Source organism: Rhinopithecus bieti, unplaced genomic scaffold (genome assembly GCF_001698545.2).
Source record: "Rhinopithecus bieti isolate Rb0 unplaced genomic scaffold, ASM169854v2 scaffold_11515, whole genome shotgun sequence".
NCBI lineage: Eukaryota > Metazoa > Chordata > Mammalia > Primates > Cercopithecidae > Rhinopithecus > Rhinopithecus bieti.
The window spans coordinates 30,805-46,639 of NW_016806755.1; the positions used below are offsets into that span (position 1 = coordinate 30,805).

General features: G+C 39.9%; 1 protein-coding gene across 1 annotated transcript in view; it reads right to left on the minus strand.

Annotated features, from left to right (window-relative positions):
• Positions 1–15,835, minus strand: part of LOC108533127 (glutamate dehydrogenase 1, mitochondrial-like) — a 37,171-nt gene that overhangs the window by 13,841 nt on the left and 7,495 nt on the right. Inside the window, exons 4-6 of the mRNA XM_017877534.1 lie at positions 5,573–5,653; positions 4,976–5,031; positions 3,582–3,669 (exon numbers count right to left, since the gene is read on the minus strand). Of these exons, the coding sequence (XP_017733023.1) occupies positions 3,582–3,669; positions 4,976–5,031; positions 5,573–5,653 (225 nt within the window). The remainder of the gene's footprint in view (positions 1–3,581; positions 3,670–4,975; positions 5,032–5,572; positions 5,654–15,835) is intronic.

Sequence of the window (15,835 nt, forward strand, 5' to 3'; positions counted from 1 at the left end):
CCTCAAAAAAAAAAAAAAAAAAAAAGGGTAACTTATATCCATGTAAATTACTTGGAATTATCTATCACGAACATACATATGGAAAAAGGCAGGTTTCATAAAGCATGTATAACATGTTCCCACTTACAGTTTTCTTTCTCTTGCCCTTTCTCTCTTCCTCCCCATATAGACATTGTTTATAACTTTCTATATTATTTCAACTGTAAAATACCAACTCATTTTTACAAAACGAAAAATATAACTTAAAAAATGGTTAAACTATTAGGTTGGGCACAGTGGCTCACGGCTGTAATCCCAGCACCTTGGGAGGCTGAGGAGGACGGATCACAAGGTCAGGAGCTCGAGACCAACCTGACCAACATGGTGAACCCTGTCTCTCCTAAAAATACAAAAATTAGCTGGATGTGGAGGTGTGTGCCCATAGTCCCAGCTACTCGGGAGGCTGAGGGCGGGAGACTTGCTTGAACTGGGGAGGCAGACGTTGCAGTGAGCTCCAGTCTGGTGACACAGCAAGACTCCATCTTAAGAAAACAACAACAACAAAAAAACCAAGTAGTTGCTGAAAAACAGATACATTCTTTTTTTTTTTTTAATTTTTATTTTTTGAGACAGAGTTACACTCTTGTTGCCCACGCTGGAGTACAGTGGCATGATCTCGGCTCACTGCAACCTCTGCCTTCCAGGTTCAAGCAATTTTCCTGCCTCAGTCTCCTGAGTAGCTGGGATTACAGGTACCTGCCACCATGCCTGGCTAATTTTTTTTTTATTTTTAGTAGAGATGGTGTTTTACCATGTTTGCCAGGCTGGTCTCGAACTCCTGACCTCAGGTGATCCACCCGCCTCAGCCTCCCAAAGTGCTGGGATTACAGGCATGAGCCACCATGCCCGGTCTAACTGATAAATTCTTACATAGAGAACAAGTATGAGGCGGAAGTTAATCTTTTGTAAAAAAGCAACTTTTCTAACAGCATGTGACTAGAGTAGGAGATGAAAGGGTAAATTTGGTGCACAGAGATACAAGGGGATGAGAAGGGAGGAGACATCAGGGTCCTGCAGAACTTTACATAGGTGATATTTACACTCACACAAGAGAATGAATATGGACCTTTCAAAAGCTTTTCCAAAAGCAGAAGAGGAAGGAACACTCCTCAACTCATTCCATGAAGCTAGAATTGTCCTGATACAAAGACTAGTCAAAGACATCATGAGAAAACTATAGACCAATGTCACTTACAATAGCATTAAAAGGAATAAAATATTTAGTTGTAAGATTTCTACAACGAGAACTATAAAACATCATTGAAATAAACCAAGAGTCCTAAATAAATGGAAAGACATCTCATATTCAGCATTGGAAGGCTTAATATGGTTAAGACGGCAATACTGGTCGAGTCCAGTGGCTTATGCCTATAATCCCAGTATTTTGGGAAGCTGAGGTGGGAAGACTGCTTGAGCCCAGGAGTTTGAGACCAGTTTGGGATATGTGATGAGACCTTGTCTCTACAAAAAATTAAAAAATTAGTCAGGCGCAGTTGTGCATGCCTGTGGTTCTAGCTACTTGGGAGGGTGAGGTGAGAGGATTGCTTGACCCCAGGAGGTCAAGGTTGCAGTGACTGCTGCCTGGTACTCCAGCCTGGGTGAAAGGGCAAAACCCTTTTGGGGAGGGTGGGAAAGACGGCAATACTCCACAAATCGGTGTACAGATTCAATTAAAATCCCAGCCTCTTCTTTTTTTGTTTTGTTTTGCAGAAATTTACAAGCTGATGTTAAACACACATGTGACAGGATCAGGGTTCAGACTCAGGTCTGAGCCTCAGTCTGACACTCTCTGTGGAAAGGGCAGTCAGGAAATAACAGATAAATAACATCAAATTTGAAGGTTTGCCTAGAGTGAGAGAAAGAACTCCCTTTGCCTACCTCCTAGGCTTCAAAGCTGTCTGGGCCCAGATGTCAGTTTAGCTGCATCCTGGGTCAATAAGGTTTTTGCGAATTATGCAAATAAATCAAGTTACTAGGGTTTAAGCTGTGTTTTCTTTCAGTATTCCAATGAATCACTTTTTGACCTTTGGAATTATTAGGTACTTGTCAAGACTGATACAATCAAGCTGGAGATATTGCAGATATGGGCGACAAATACGACTGAATAAAGTCTGAAACCATTCAAGACTACTAAATGTGTTTGAGATTTAGGTGAAGAGGAAAGACCTTATAAAAATTATGAAGGCTATTAACAGGCTGAACATAACTTCGATTTGCCACATCTCAGAATCAGTAAGTACTCCTGTAAAAGCGTGAGGGAGGTAGTTAACTCATGTTAATTTATGTTAACAGGCTCCGTGCAATGACGCACAAGTTCACAGGAGTGCTGGGGATGTGGCATGTCAAAGGCCCAAATGCCTTTTAGTATGAAAGATAGGCCAAATCTAGTCAAGTTTTAGAGTTACCTATACTTACTGTATTTCTATATTAGGTTATTTCATGACATTTATTTCATGACTGTTTTTTCCTAAAAATGAATCTGAATAGCTTTATTTCTTTTCTCTTTCTTCTTGAGATGTGGTCTCATTTTGTTGCTCAGGCCAGAGTGCAGTGGCATGATCACAGCTCACTACAGCCTCAACCTCCCAGGCTTAAGTGATCCTCCCATCTTAGTAGTTGGGACCACAGACATGCAACATCACGCTTGGTAATGTTTTCATTTTTTGTAGAGATGGGGTCTTGCCATATTGCCCAGGGTGGTCTCGAACTTCCAGGCCTTAGCCTCCAAAAATGCTGGGATTACAAGCAAGAGCCACTATGCCCAGTCTTTATAGTTTAATTTCATAGGAACTTGTCCATGGTGGAGGAAATGCTGATAAAGGAAAGTAGAGAAAAATACACTTTATTTCCTATTTAAGTAGACCTTATTTTGTTTAACTATCCTGATACTGATAGGGCAAGTATTCTATTATTAAGTAACTATTTACATTCTATTAACTACACTGATAGGGCAAGCATTCTATTAGGTAATTACGTATATTCTATTCAAATAAATTAGAGGCCTTTTAGAAAAAAAAAAATAGAAAGGTTTAAACTGCTTGAAAAATAAAGGGTACATGACAAATATTTACATATCATAGAAAAGAATATTCAGATTGCGCACAAAGAACTTATAAACACAGATAATAGTAAGATACAAAAACATTAAGCAAACGAAGATTAGTATCTTCAGAAACATTGTATGTTTGGCAAAAGCTCCTATAACAAATAGTAGGAGGCCGGGCACAGTGGCTCATGTCTGCAATACCAGCACTTCGGAGTCCGATATGGGTGGATCACCTGAGGTCAGGAGCTCAAGACCAGCCTGACCAACATGGTAAAACCCCATTTCTAGTAAAAATACAAAAATCAGCTGGGTGTGGTGGCACACAACTGTAATCTCAGCTACTTGGGAGGCTGAGACAAGAGAACTGCTTGAACCCAGGAGGCAGATGAGATCATACCACTGCACTCCAGTCTGGGCAAAAGAGTGAGACTCTGTCTCACAAAAAAAAAAAAAAAAAAAAAAAAAAAAAAAACTTTTAGATGTTCCCACTTTATACCAAAATCTATGTGCCTACACATACCAATAAAGCCCTTCTTTGCTAGCTCCATGGTGAACCTCCTTGTGATCTTTTCCAATTCATTATCCTGTAAAATAAGAAAACAACAAAAATGAAAGAAAAAATTGATATAAAAATCACTTGAGATTATAGCTAGCATCTTACTTTCTATTTATAGTACATTTTCATATGTCTTCTCATGTAATCCTTAGAACAACTCATAAAGTAGGCATTGCCATTTTAAAGGTGAGAAAACAAGGGATCAAAAAAGTAGGTTATAAAAACAAGATAGTAGAACTAGGGCTCAAATTCCCATTCTACTAATTCCCTACTGAAAAACACACTAAATCTTAATTAAGATTAATTGAAATATAATTATATTCCATTTAAATGGTGAATTTTAAAGAGAATAAAAATCATATGCATTTATGTTTGAATACAGATAATTTAGTATTACGTAAAGCATGGTGACAACCAGTTTGAATTAACTTGGAACTGACTGGATAAAAAGTAAGGTTTTCATAGTCTTAATTAAGATATTTGTCACTAGAATGAGATCCTGACATAATAACTTCAGATCACAGTAATACTTTTTTTCTTTTTGAGACAGAGTCTTGCTCTGTTGCCCAGGCTAGAGTGCAGCGGAGAAATCTCGGCTCACTACTATCTCCACCTCCTGGGTTCAAGCAGTTCTCATACCTGAGCCTCCTGAGTAGCTGGGATTACAGGTATGCACCAATACGCCTGGCTAATCAGATCACAGTAATTCTTAAATATGGGTATAAGTGTCTAACAATATGAAGATATTAATTAAGAAAATAATAAAACAAAAAGCAAAAAAGTAGAACAAAAGACTCATAAAAACAAAACCAAACAAAACAGAAAATGATAAAGGATATAGATATTAAGTAGGTGATCTTTATATGGCAAAACACTCAATGAGTTAATTCTTTACATTTTTCTATTTCATTTGAAAAGCAATACGGACTACTGATCTCACTGATATAGGGGATACAGAGAAGTCCAGTAATTTCAAGTCCTTCATAAATGCACTGTGTGCACAAATGTCACTTTGAGGCCGGGTGCGGTGGCTCACGCCTGCAATCCTCGCACTCTGGGAGGCCGAGGCAGGCGGATCACCTGAGGTCAGGAGTTCGAGACCAGCCTGGCCAACATGGTGAAATCCCCTCTCTACTAAAAATACAAAAATTAGTTGGGCATGGTGGCATGCACCTGTAATCCTAGTTATGGATCAAGGAGAATCGCTTGAACCCAGGAGGCGGAGGTTGCAGTGAGCCGAGATCGCGCCATTTTACTCCAGCCTGGGCAACAGAGCAAGACTCTGTCTCAAAAAACAACAACAACAACAAAACAAATATCACTTTCATACTTACAGTATAGCTCTTGGGATTGATCTTAACACCAGCTTTAGCACCCCCAAACGGCACATCTGAAAGAGAAGGCTGATGGTTGCTATACCATATAAATGTTAAAAAAGTAAAATGACAGAAAGCACCACACAATATTAGAAAAACGTGATGCTTTAAGCTTGAATTTCTGAAAATTCAAGAAATAAACCTACCATCATTTTCTAAACTGTACTTCAAGCAACATTTTACTGAACAGAAATTGTTCAATAAAATTGGCTAGCCAAGTTCTAATACATATTTAATCAGTGCTCTTTACCACTTCTAAAACATAATAGCTTATCTACTATCCTTCTACTATAATTTGGTCTTATTTACAGAATGTGTTGAGGAATTGAAAACAAAGATCTAGACTTAAAATCCAATTAGCTCCTATTTTAAAATCCCCATGTTAAAAGAGGCTGTATCTTAATTTAGACTAATTGAAAATGATGCAGGTCTTAGCACAAGTTAAAAAAAAATCAGTTCTGATAAGCTGTACTTCTATAGCATCTTAACAGTAACCATGTGTTATGTTTATTTCCTCAGAGTTCTCATTAGGCAGCAAGAAAGGCGATCACTTACCAACCACTGCACACTTGTATGTCATCAGAGAAGCCAAAGCTTTTACTTCATCTACACTCACGTCAGTGCTGTAACGGATACCTGGTGGTGTTTTTTAAAAAAATGTGTTGGGGTGGGTGAGAAAGAAGGGGATACATTTAGAACAAACTTAACTATGATTTCACAAGACAAACATCACTCTGCAATGAATTTTTTTACACTTCCCAGAAGGCTTTTTTATGTTCCTTTTACCTTTGATTTGGGTGACCTGGTTGCAGGGAATTCAAGAATTCAGCTTGCTTTTTCTGGCGGGGGGCGGGGGGGTAGGGTTGGTTGGGGTGGGAAACAGGGTCTTGCTGTGTTGCTCAGGCTGAGTGTAGTGGCACAGACATGGCTTACTGTAGCCTCAACCTCCTGGGCTCAGGTAATCCTCCCACCTTGGCCTCCTGAGTAGCTGGGACCACAAGTGCATGTCACTATGCCCAGCTAATTTTTGAATTTTTTGTAGAGACAGGATCTCATCATGTTGCCCAGGCTGGTCTCAAACTCCTGGGCTTAAGTGATCCTCCCACCTTGGCATCCCAAAGTGCTGGGATTACAGGTATGAGCCACTGTGCCTGGCACGAATTCTGCTTTCTGATAATTCAGAAACACTGGCAATCAATAGTCACCAGGTTCAAAATACCGTATGTCTAAACAGAGGTTTTGGCTTCAAACGCGTATACTGAAAGAGATCCTTACCTGCTATTCTCCTCACCCACGGCCAACCTCTTTCAATTTGAAGATGAGAAAGCCATTTTCCCTTCCTGAGGCTGAGTGATTCCCTTCACCACTACCGTAAGAAGGGGAGGTAGCCAAGCAGACAGGTGCTAGTGCCCCTGTATCTTGTAGCCATTAGGTGTTGGTATAGGGGATACAGGAAGTGGGGCTGCCCACTGCTTTGGCTTTAGGGGTCTTGGTCAATTACCCTTCCAAGTTTTGGAGTGCTAAGCCACCTTTCTTTCTCTATACTCCATTGCTTCTCAACCCCAAGGAGGAAAGTCTGAGCAGGGTCGACATTTGACTGCACAGTGCTTGGGGCACTGTGTGTCTGTGTGTGAAGGATACCCACAAGAAGCTGCAGAATTTTTTTCTACCCCCCCACTCCCAACGGATTTAGCACCTCTCGAAGGGCTGGGTACGATTTCCACTGGGAGTCACAGGTAAGTAATGGGAGCTCCAGGGACATCTCGTTTAAAGAATTCTGAGAATAAAGATTTTTCAGATAGAAAATATACAGTATCTCATGGACTGGCAGTTTGAGAGAACTTCCCTAGTCAATTTTAAAAGCTAGTTTTTTTATATGTTTCTGAAAACATCAACCTTAATATGGATCATGTTATAAGAGAATGTATTTATTGTACACATGATCATAAAGAGCATATTCTGAAGCTGAGCATACTTATTTCGTCTACTGTAAAAACAACAAATTATACTTAAGAGTATGTGCTTAGAACTGTATCTTGTATATAATTGATTCTCAAATTGTGAAATAAATGTACTCATTATTAAACTTTTAGAATGCAAAATTACAGGTAATTTTTCTAGCACACAGCAGATATCTGTATAGTTCACTCCCCATTTCATTCAGGTCTCTGTTAAAACTTCATTCTGAGAGGCTCTCCCTGACCATTGTATTTAAAAGAGCACCTCTTTCTCACCCCCACTTTCCTGCCTCTCCTACCTTACTTGTTTCTTCATATTGTTTATTATTACTGACTTTGCATTATACATGTGTTTATTATCTGGCTTCCCCACCTGGTGAATTAGCACCATGAGGGCAGACTTTGTTTTGTTCGCTGCTTTAATTTCTGGTTCCTAACATAGAAAATGGCATATATTAGGCACTCAAATACATGCTGAACAAATATACAAATATTCCGACTCTCAAAATTTAAAAAAGAAAAGCTACAGCCACAAAAAATTTTGACATACATGTAAGTTTTAAATAACTTACCATAAGCTGGCCGGGTGCAGTGGCTCAAGCCTGTAATCCCAGCACTTTGGGAGGCCGAGGCGGGTGGATCACGAGGTCAGGAGATCAAGACCATCCTGGCTAACACGGTGAAACCCCGTCTCTACTAAAAATACAAAAAACTAGCCAGGCGTGGTGGCGGACGCCTGTAGTCCCAGCTACTCGGAGGCTGAGGTGGGAGAATAGCGTGAACCCGGGAGGCGGAGCTTGCAGTGAGCCGAGATCGCGCCACTGCACTCCAGCCTGGGCGACACAGCGAGACTCCGTCTCAAAAAACAAACAAACAAACAAACAAACAAACAAAAACTTACCATAAGCCTCCACGCATATCATGAAAGGACTCAAAGTATACAAAATTGGGGATGGGGGTGATGGAGAGATGATGGTCAAAGGGTACAAAGCCTCAATTAGGCAGGAGAGGTAAGTTTTTTTGAGATAGATTGCACAGCATGGTGAATACAGTAAATAATAATAGATTATACATTTGGCCCAATGTGATAGTTCATGCTTGTAATCCCAACACTAGAAGGCTGAGGTGGGAGGATCACTCGAGCTCAGAGTTTGAAACCAGCCTGGCCAACATAGTGAGACCTCATTTCTACCACAACAAAAAGTACTGCACATTTCAAAATCACTGAGTAAATTTCAGATGTTCTCACCAGAAAAAATGATAATGATTTGCAATTGTTTCCAGTGGTGAACAGGTTAGTCAGCTTGACTTAATTATGCAATGTTGTATTCATAAATCATAAAATTACTTTGTAGCTCATAAATATATATCTACAATTTGTCAATTTACAATTTAAAAAATAAAAAATTTAAAAAGAATTTCCAGTCAGATGAGGCCCATAGAAAAGGAAAAAAAAATTGTAAATAATATTAAGATTGATCCTTTGTATCTTAAAAAAAAAAATTGAGTTGGGTGTGGGGGCATGTGCCTGTAGTCTCAGATGCTCAGGAGGCTGAGGCAGGAGAATCGCTTGAGCCCAGGAGTTGCAGGCTGCAGTGAGCTATGCTCAGGTCACTGCACTCCACCCTAGCAACAGAGCTAGACCTTTCCTCAAAGAAATAAAAAAAATTGTTTAAACACTAAAATGTGCTTTTCAAATTATTCAAAATGCTTCTAAGTAATACCACATATTATTTAATGATAACTACAGTAAGCCAGGGAAACGGTCAGGCACTGTGCCCAGGTCACCCAGCCTGCACCATCTGCTTGCATGGGGGACGCTAACGCTGCTCTCCTAGGATGGGTGTCATGACTGGGAGGAACATCACACATGGGGAATCTGGCACAGTGCCCTGCAAGTGGTCAATATGCAAATCTCAACTATTACCACTGCTATAACAAGTATTACAAAGTAATGGCAGGTAATAAAGCAATTAAAAAGTCTAAACTGACAAGAGTTTGAACAAATGACTTGGTAAGTTTATTACTTCTACATAAATTCACAGGAAGTGGTAAAACAATGTATTAATTAAGAACTAGTATTTCTTCTCCCACACATAAATCATTTTTCATTGCTTTTTTAGAGCCTGTGGAAGTCATCACATTATTTTTAATTTTCCTTGCTTTCTGAAGTGGAGGAGAAGTTACTTTCTCTTAACTTAGAAACTAAAAAAACAGAAGCATTCAAATGGCAAGCCTAATATTCTAGAAATAGATGCTATTAAAAATTAGAAACCAGACCCTTCCTTCCACACAACAGTGTAAACAAAATGTCCACTTTATTATAAGTCATGGAACGATATGAGTCAGAAACTGTGTGTATAACAAAAGACATGTTCCACTGGATGGAACCCAGGAATTCTTGTTTGTAAAGTTCAATTTTCTTTCCTAGCTACACCCATTTAGAGAGCTCAACTGCTAAGCAGGGAAGAGAGGCAGTTTCACAAATTACCTCTCACAGCACAGGCATTTTCTGTAGGCTATGAACCAATAAAGGTTTAGTGAACAATAAAGGTTTAGTGCACAGGAGGAGCGATAAAGAAAGTACCAGCTTAGTGGAAGAAGCCACGGAGCCGATACAGTAGGGACAGGGAGGGGATAGAAATTAATGCAAGTGATACTGCCTGGGCTAAAGAAGAAATATTTTCAATTTCTAGTTAACCAGTGATACATACATATTTTTAATTCTAGAAATTGGCAAATATCGAGTACTGGGTTACCTAAACTGTTAATCTGAAAAACAAAAAATTTTAAAGTGTAACCATTAATAAAATACTCTGCAGCAATACTTGAAACAAAACAATCTCCAATAAGACACGATGTACCCACACACAGAGAAAGCCAGTTAGTCTTCCTTCTCTAGGTTTGGAAACCAAAGACAACTATCAAAAATATACTGTCACCTGAAAATTCTTAACTACATTCTAAGGGGCACTAAGAGATTTAAGTAAGAGGCCGGATGTGGTGGCTCACGCCTACAATCCCAGCACTTTGGGAGGCTGAGCTGGGCAGATCACTTGAGGTCAGGAGTTTGAGACCAGCTTGGCCAACATGGTGAAACCCCATCTTTACTAAAAATACAAAAATTAGCTGCGCATGGTGGCATGCTCCTGTAGTCTGAGCTACTCCCAAGGTTAAGGCGGAAGTTACAGTGAGCTGAGATTGAACCACTGCATTCCAGCCTGGGCAACAGTTTGAGACTGTCTCACAAAAAAAAAAAGTAAGAATATGACTGTAAAAAGGAAGGTACTCTACTTAACTCAATGGATTCGGAAAAATTAGCACAACTGGAGAATGTGAAGGACAAAATGATGTGACATATACCTCAAAGTTCTGAAAGGCAGGGAAAGCCTAGCACTTTTGAATGCCTACTCTCGTTCAAATATACTCAATTTGAAGTTGTTCAATAAAGTCAAATAATAGGTAAATACATATACATACAAGAAAATCAGAAAATCTTAAAATATTTAAGCCAAAATGAAGCAAGAAGGATCTTATGTGGTCTGAATATTGTCACATTTTATAAAAGCAAGCCTTTTCTCCTTCAGCACAGAAGGCTGAAGGTTTACAGGAGATCAAACAGGGGCACAGAACAGAAACTAGAAGGAGGAAGGAAGAGATGTTTTATACCAGAAATGGAGAAAAGTAAATTACATTTTTGTATCCCAGAGTCTTAGAGGGTTGGGCATGGTGGCTCATGACTGTAGTTCTAGCACATTGGGAGGCTGAGACAGGAGAACTTGAGCTTAGGTATTTAAGACCAGTCTGGACAACATAGTGAGATCCCATCTCTACACCCACACCCACACACCCACACCCACACACACTAAAACTCTGTTAGACTCCATTGATGAATTACTAGTGTTTGGGATCAATTGGGTTTTTGGTGAACTGTGCTAGTAGAAATGAAGGCAAATACTTCTAACCAAGAGCAGGAGTCCATGGCTGGCTAAGGTAGACAGTGAATGGGCTTGGTACACAGGTGTTGGCCACAGAACTGATCTCGTTAGAAACAGGGCCTAAAAATCAAGGCCACACTGCTGACAAAGTAATCTGTGCAGTGAGCTCACCAGAGGAAACTAAAGACACACCACCCATGAAGTTTATTATTTATCAATCTCAGTTAAGCTGGAGGAAGGGCTAGAGATAGAATGACGTACATACCACAATGGGAACTTTTAAATCATTCCTTCTATTCTGAACAGAAACCGACTAAACCGTTATTTTATGTTAACTGGTATCCAGATGTTTCCAAAGAATATTAGTGAAATGCAGACATCTGCAACTATACACGGCACAAAGCACCACTCTGATTTTTAACTTAATTACCACAGATATTCCTTAGTATGCTCAAGTCTAATGAGCAGTGCATGTTAGGTTTCTCTAGGGGAAATAAAAAATCAAAAGCAAAAACTAGCTTAAGTTGCTATAGTGATGAAGAAAACAAACCAGCTCATTACTTTAAAAAAGATTCAGTGAAAACCACAATTGACTAAGCTTGACTTTTCTTCCTTTTCCTAGCTGACTCAAAACCAAACACACAAAAGCCTCCAGCTAGAGCCTCCAGACTTAGAGTACCTGTTTTTGTTTTTTTTGTTTTTTTTTTTTTGAAGGGACGGAGTCTTCGCTCTGTCCACCCAGCCCTGGAAGTGCCAGTGGCGATCTCAGCCACTGCAGTTCCGCCCTCCCCGGGTTTATGCCATTCTCCCTGCCTCAAGCCTCCCAAGTAGCGTTGGGGACTACAAGGTGCCCGCCCTGCCCGGTAGTCTTTTTTTGTATTTTTTAGTAAGAAACGGGGTTTCACCGTGTTAGCCAGGATGGGTCTCGATCCTCACTGAAACCTCGTGATCCGCCCGTCTCGGGCCTCCAAAGTGCTGGGATTACAGGGCTTGGGAGCCACCCGCGCCCGGCCCGAGTCACTGTTTTTTATAATCAATAATTAACAAAACATTTATGAAAATTCAAGTGGTTTTAAAATTACTTGAACCTGGTTCTCTTAATAGGGTTTGATTTATTCATCAGAAATCTGATTTCCAGTTGTACTTTCTCACTTTTCAGGAACTATTTATTCAATAACCAAGAGTTCTACCAGAAGCACAGAACCCCAGAAAAGCAAAAGGCCTCAGAACAACTCTCAATATTCACACGATAACTGTCTTGCCACTCACTCATCAGATTATATTTTTTCATTTAATATTAATGTACCTCCTAACCCACAATAATGTAGTGTAACTTAATTTAAAATGAGGAGAGGAAGGTTAGAAGCAGGGTGGAACTATTAATGACCACCGGCAAGTAATGATCATCTGAAATACTACGTCTCAGATAAAAATTCAGACATTCAGCACTGGGAAGGAGCACTGCATACAGGAGCGAAGAAAAAGTATACACTTCAGGCTGTGCATGGTGGCTCATGCCTGTAATCCCAGCACTTTGGGAGGCTGAGGTGGGCGGATCATTTGAGGTCAGGAGTTCAAGACCAGCCTGGTCAACATGGTGAAACCCTGTCTCTAATAAACATACAACAAAATTAGCTGGGCATGGTGGTGCGCACCTGGTAATCCCAGCTACTGGGGAGGCTGAGGCAGGAGAATCGCTTAAACCTGAGAGATGGAGGTTGCAATGAGCAGAGATCGCGCCACTGTACTTCAGCCTGGGCGACTGAGAGTGAGACTCCATCTCCAAAAAACAAAACAGAAATAGAAAAAAGAAAAATTATACTTTAATTGCTTTAGCAGCATCAATATACTGTTGTGTATAAAGTAGGCAAATACCATCTTAGATTTTTAATCCACTATCTAAATCTTTTACTTTAACCTGAATAAATTTTGAAGAGGTAACTAAGCTTTCTGGGAAGCAAATGTTTAGCCGATACTGGAAAAATATAACCTATTGACAGATCAAAGAAAAAAAGGAAAATACTGTTTTCATTAAAATTTAAAATTATAATACACATGTATATATTTCTATCAAAATTTAAATACAAAAAGAAAGCTGAAGACTCCCTTGACTTCCACTTGTGACCCCAGTCTTCTCCTTGGGGGTGACTATTCTTAGCAATATAAGTGTATATCCCTCCAAATCATGTTCCCTGCAATTATATATGTACATATTCATAAGACATACAGCTTTGTTTTGTGTTAGGTATTTAACTTACAGCCTGATGGATGGAAGATTATGCATTAAAAGGGGGATTTTGTTAATTTTTCTTCGTAGATTCTCTTATTCTGATCTTGATTAACAGTAACTTGGCTGCACTTTCACACCAAACAGGTCTTGGAATCTGAAATGATGCTAGTTAAAATGGTGAATATAAAGTTGGATTTAGTAAAAGATAAAAGTAACTTGTTATTAAAAAGGTTCAAAGAGATAAAGGCTTGAAACCTCAGCTATCCAGTTTCATATAAATTATTTACAAGTCTAGGTGATATTTGAGATGGGTCTTAAGAGAGGAAGAAGAATCCTAGGGAGGGGGAGGCAAGGCATGGACAGGCAGAGAGACTGCACTATGCAAGGGCATGATGGAGAGAAGTACGTGCCTGGATTTCCAATTTTCCTGAGGACAATTTTACACCAGATCTTCTTTATTTTAAAATCTAATCCTTTTCTTAATAACCCTGTCTGTCCCTGATACCACCATTTTTCTCTACCAGTCTCTCAGGCTAGAAATTTTGTAGTTATCTTTGCCTCTTCTCTCCTTCATCCAGTAAATCCTACCTGTTGGGAATACATTACTGTCCTTTCTTCAAAATGTCTTATCTGTCTTTTCTTTTTCATTCTCTGCTATTAACTATAACTTCATTCTCAGTTTCACTGCTGCCTGGCTTTCTGTGCCCTGCTAGGTTCATCATTATCTATCCAACAGACATAAAAGGAAAACTGTTTCTACTCACACACTTCTGACACCAAATGTGTGGGTTTTCCACACTAAGCAGTTCACCAGTTCTCCACAGATATAACTTGGGTGTCCTGCAATTCAGTTCTGACACTGACTACTGGGGTTAGCACAGACCCCACAGCTCAAGGGCTCAGTCTCACAAGACTGTTCCCTACTTCAGATGCCAGTTCTAAGTCCTGGGTGCCCAGGGCACCCACACTTCTGTCCAACTTGGCTACAAATCAGGGGGTTCCCATGACCCCCTCCTCAGGTTCAATAATTTGTTATAAAGGCTCATAGGACTCAGGGAAACATTACTGATGTAAAGGATACAAATCAACAGCCACATGAAGAGGTACACAGGGCCATGTCTGGAATGTCCCCAGGGCAGCTTCTGTCCCCCCTGGAATTGGGAGTGTACCACCCTACCCATACACGGACGCATTCACCAACCTGGAAGCTCTCTGAACTCTCCCCACACTCCACCCATCAGTTAGAGTTTGCACAGAGGTTCCACTAGGAGGGCATTACTGATTGCTGATTAAACTCAATCTTCAGTCCCTTTCCAATCTCCAGAGATCAGAGGGTGGGGGTGAAAGTTCCAAATTTCTAATTATGACTTGGTCTTTTTGGTGACTAGCCCCCACCTTGAAGCTACCCAAAAGCCCATCAAGAGTGTCCTAGTTAGAACAAAAGATGCTCCTATCACTCAGGAATTTGCAAGGGATTCAGGAGCTCTGTGTTGGGAACCAGGCAAAGAGACCAAATATATTTACTGTCACAAGTTCTTATTTCTCATTATTTACAAATGTAGTCTGTCCTCCTGATCCCCTTACACACAGTTCCACTTCCTGTCTTGGGTGAAGTCACCCCCTCTTTATCTGAAATCGCCTTATCCAACTCCTATCCAGCCTTCTCTGTTCCCACATCAAGACTGTCTGTCTGCCGGGCGTGGTGGCTCACGCCTGTAATCCCAGCACTTTGGGAGGCCAAGGAGGGCGGATCACATGAGGTCGGGAGTTTGAGCCCCGCCTGACCAACATGGCAAAACCCTGTCTCTACTAAATATATAAAAATTAGCCAGGCGCGGTGGTGCATGCCTGTAATCCCAGCTACTTGGTAGGCTGAGGCAGGAAAATTGCTTGAACCTGGAAAGCAGAGGTTGTAGTAAGCCAATATCGTGCCACTGTATGCCAGCCTGGGCAACAAGAGCGAAACTCTGTCTCAAAAAAAACAAAAACCAAAAAAACAAATAAATAAACAAGACTGTCCTTGGTATCCCTGAACTCCTAGTGCAATAACACATGATTTAGTGTTTTTTTGGTCATTTATTGACTGGTTCTAGGAAGGGAAAATGTAGAAACAGAATACTGAGCGAATGGCAAAACAAAAAAGACGTAGTGCAAAAGAGAGTTTGGAGTCTGCTCTACGTGGGAGAAATAAATGAAAAAGATATTCCAAGAAATAAAAAAATTCAACTTTGGTTTTTTAAAAGAACCCTCTGCATAAAGTTCAGAGATCTTGCCTGCAGGAACAAAAAACACAATAGAAAAACTGATTTACTTAGAATATACACTATAGTTCATAATAAAAGCAGTCCTTATTTGGTAAACCTCCAATACGAGTACACCCTTGGTTATTTCCTTGCTCTTTCTCTCTTGGCAAAAAAGAAAAAAAAAATTCATGCAAAATCCTACTGAGGCCCAATATGTACAAAATATTTTTTAAAAGTCCTGTGTTGATATATTTGTGATAATGACAAATGATAAAAGGAGCCATACTCCTGACAACCTTTGTAATTTTCATTTGTCATCTTTCACATTTTCCTCTAGCCTAGAAGCAAATCAGATGAATTATGTCTGATAGACTTTCTCTAAGAATAATAATCAAGAGAAATAGCAATTCAGGATAAACAAAGCATTTTCTTTTTTTTTTTTTTTTAGA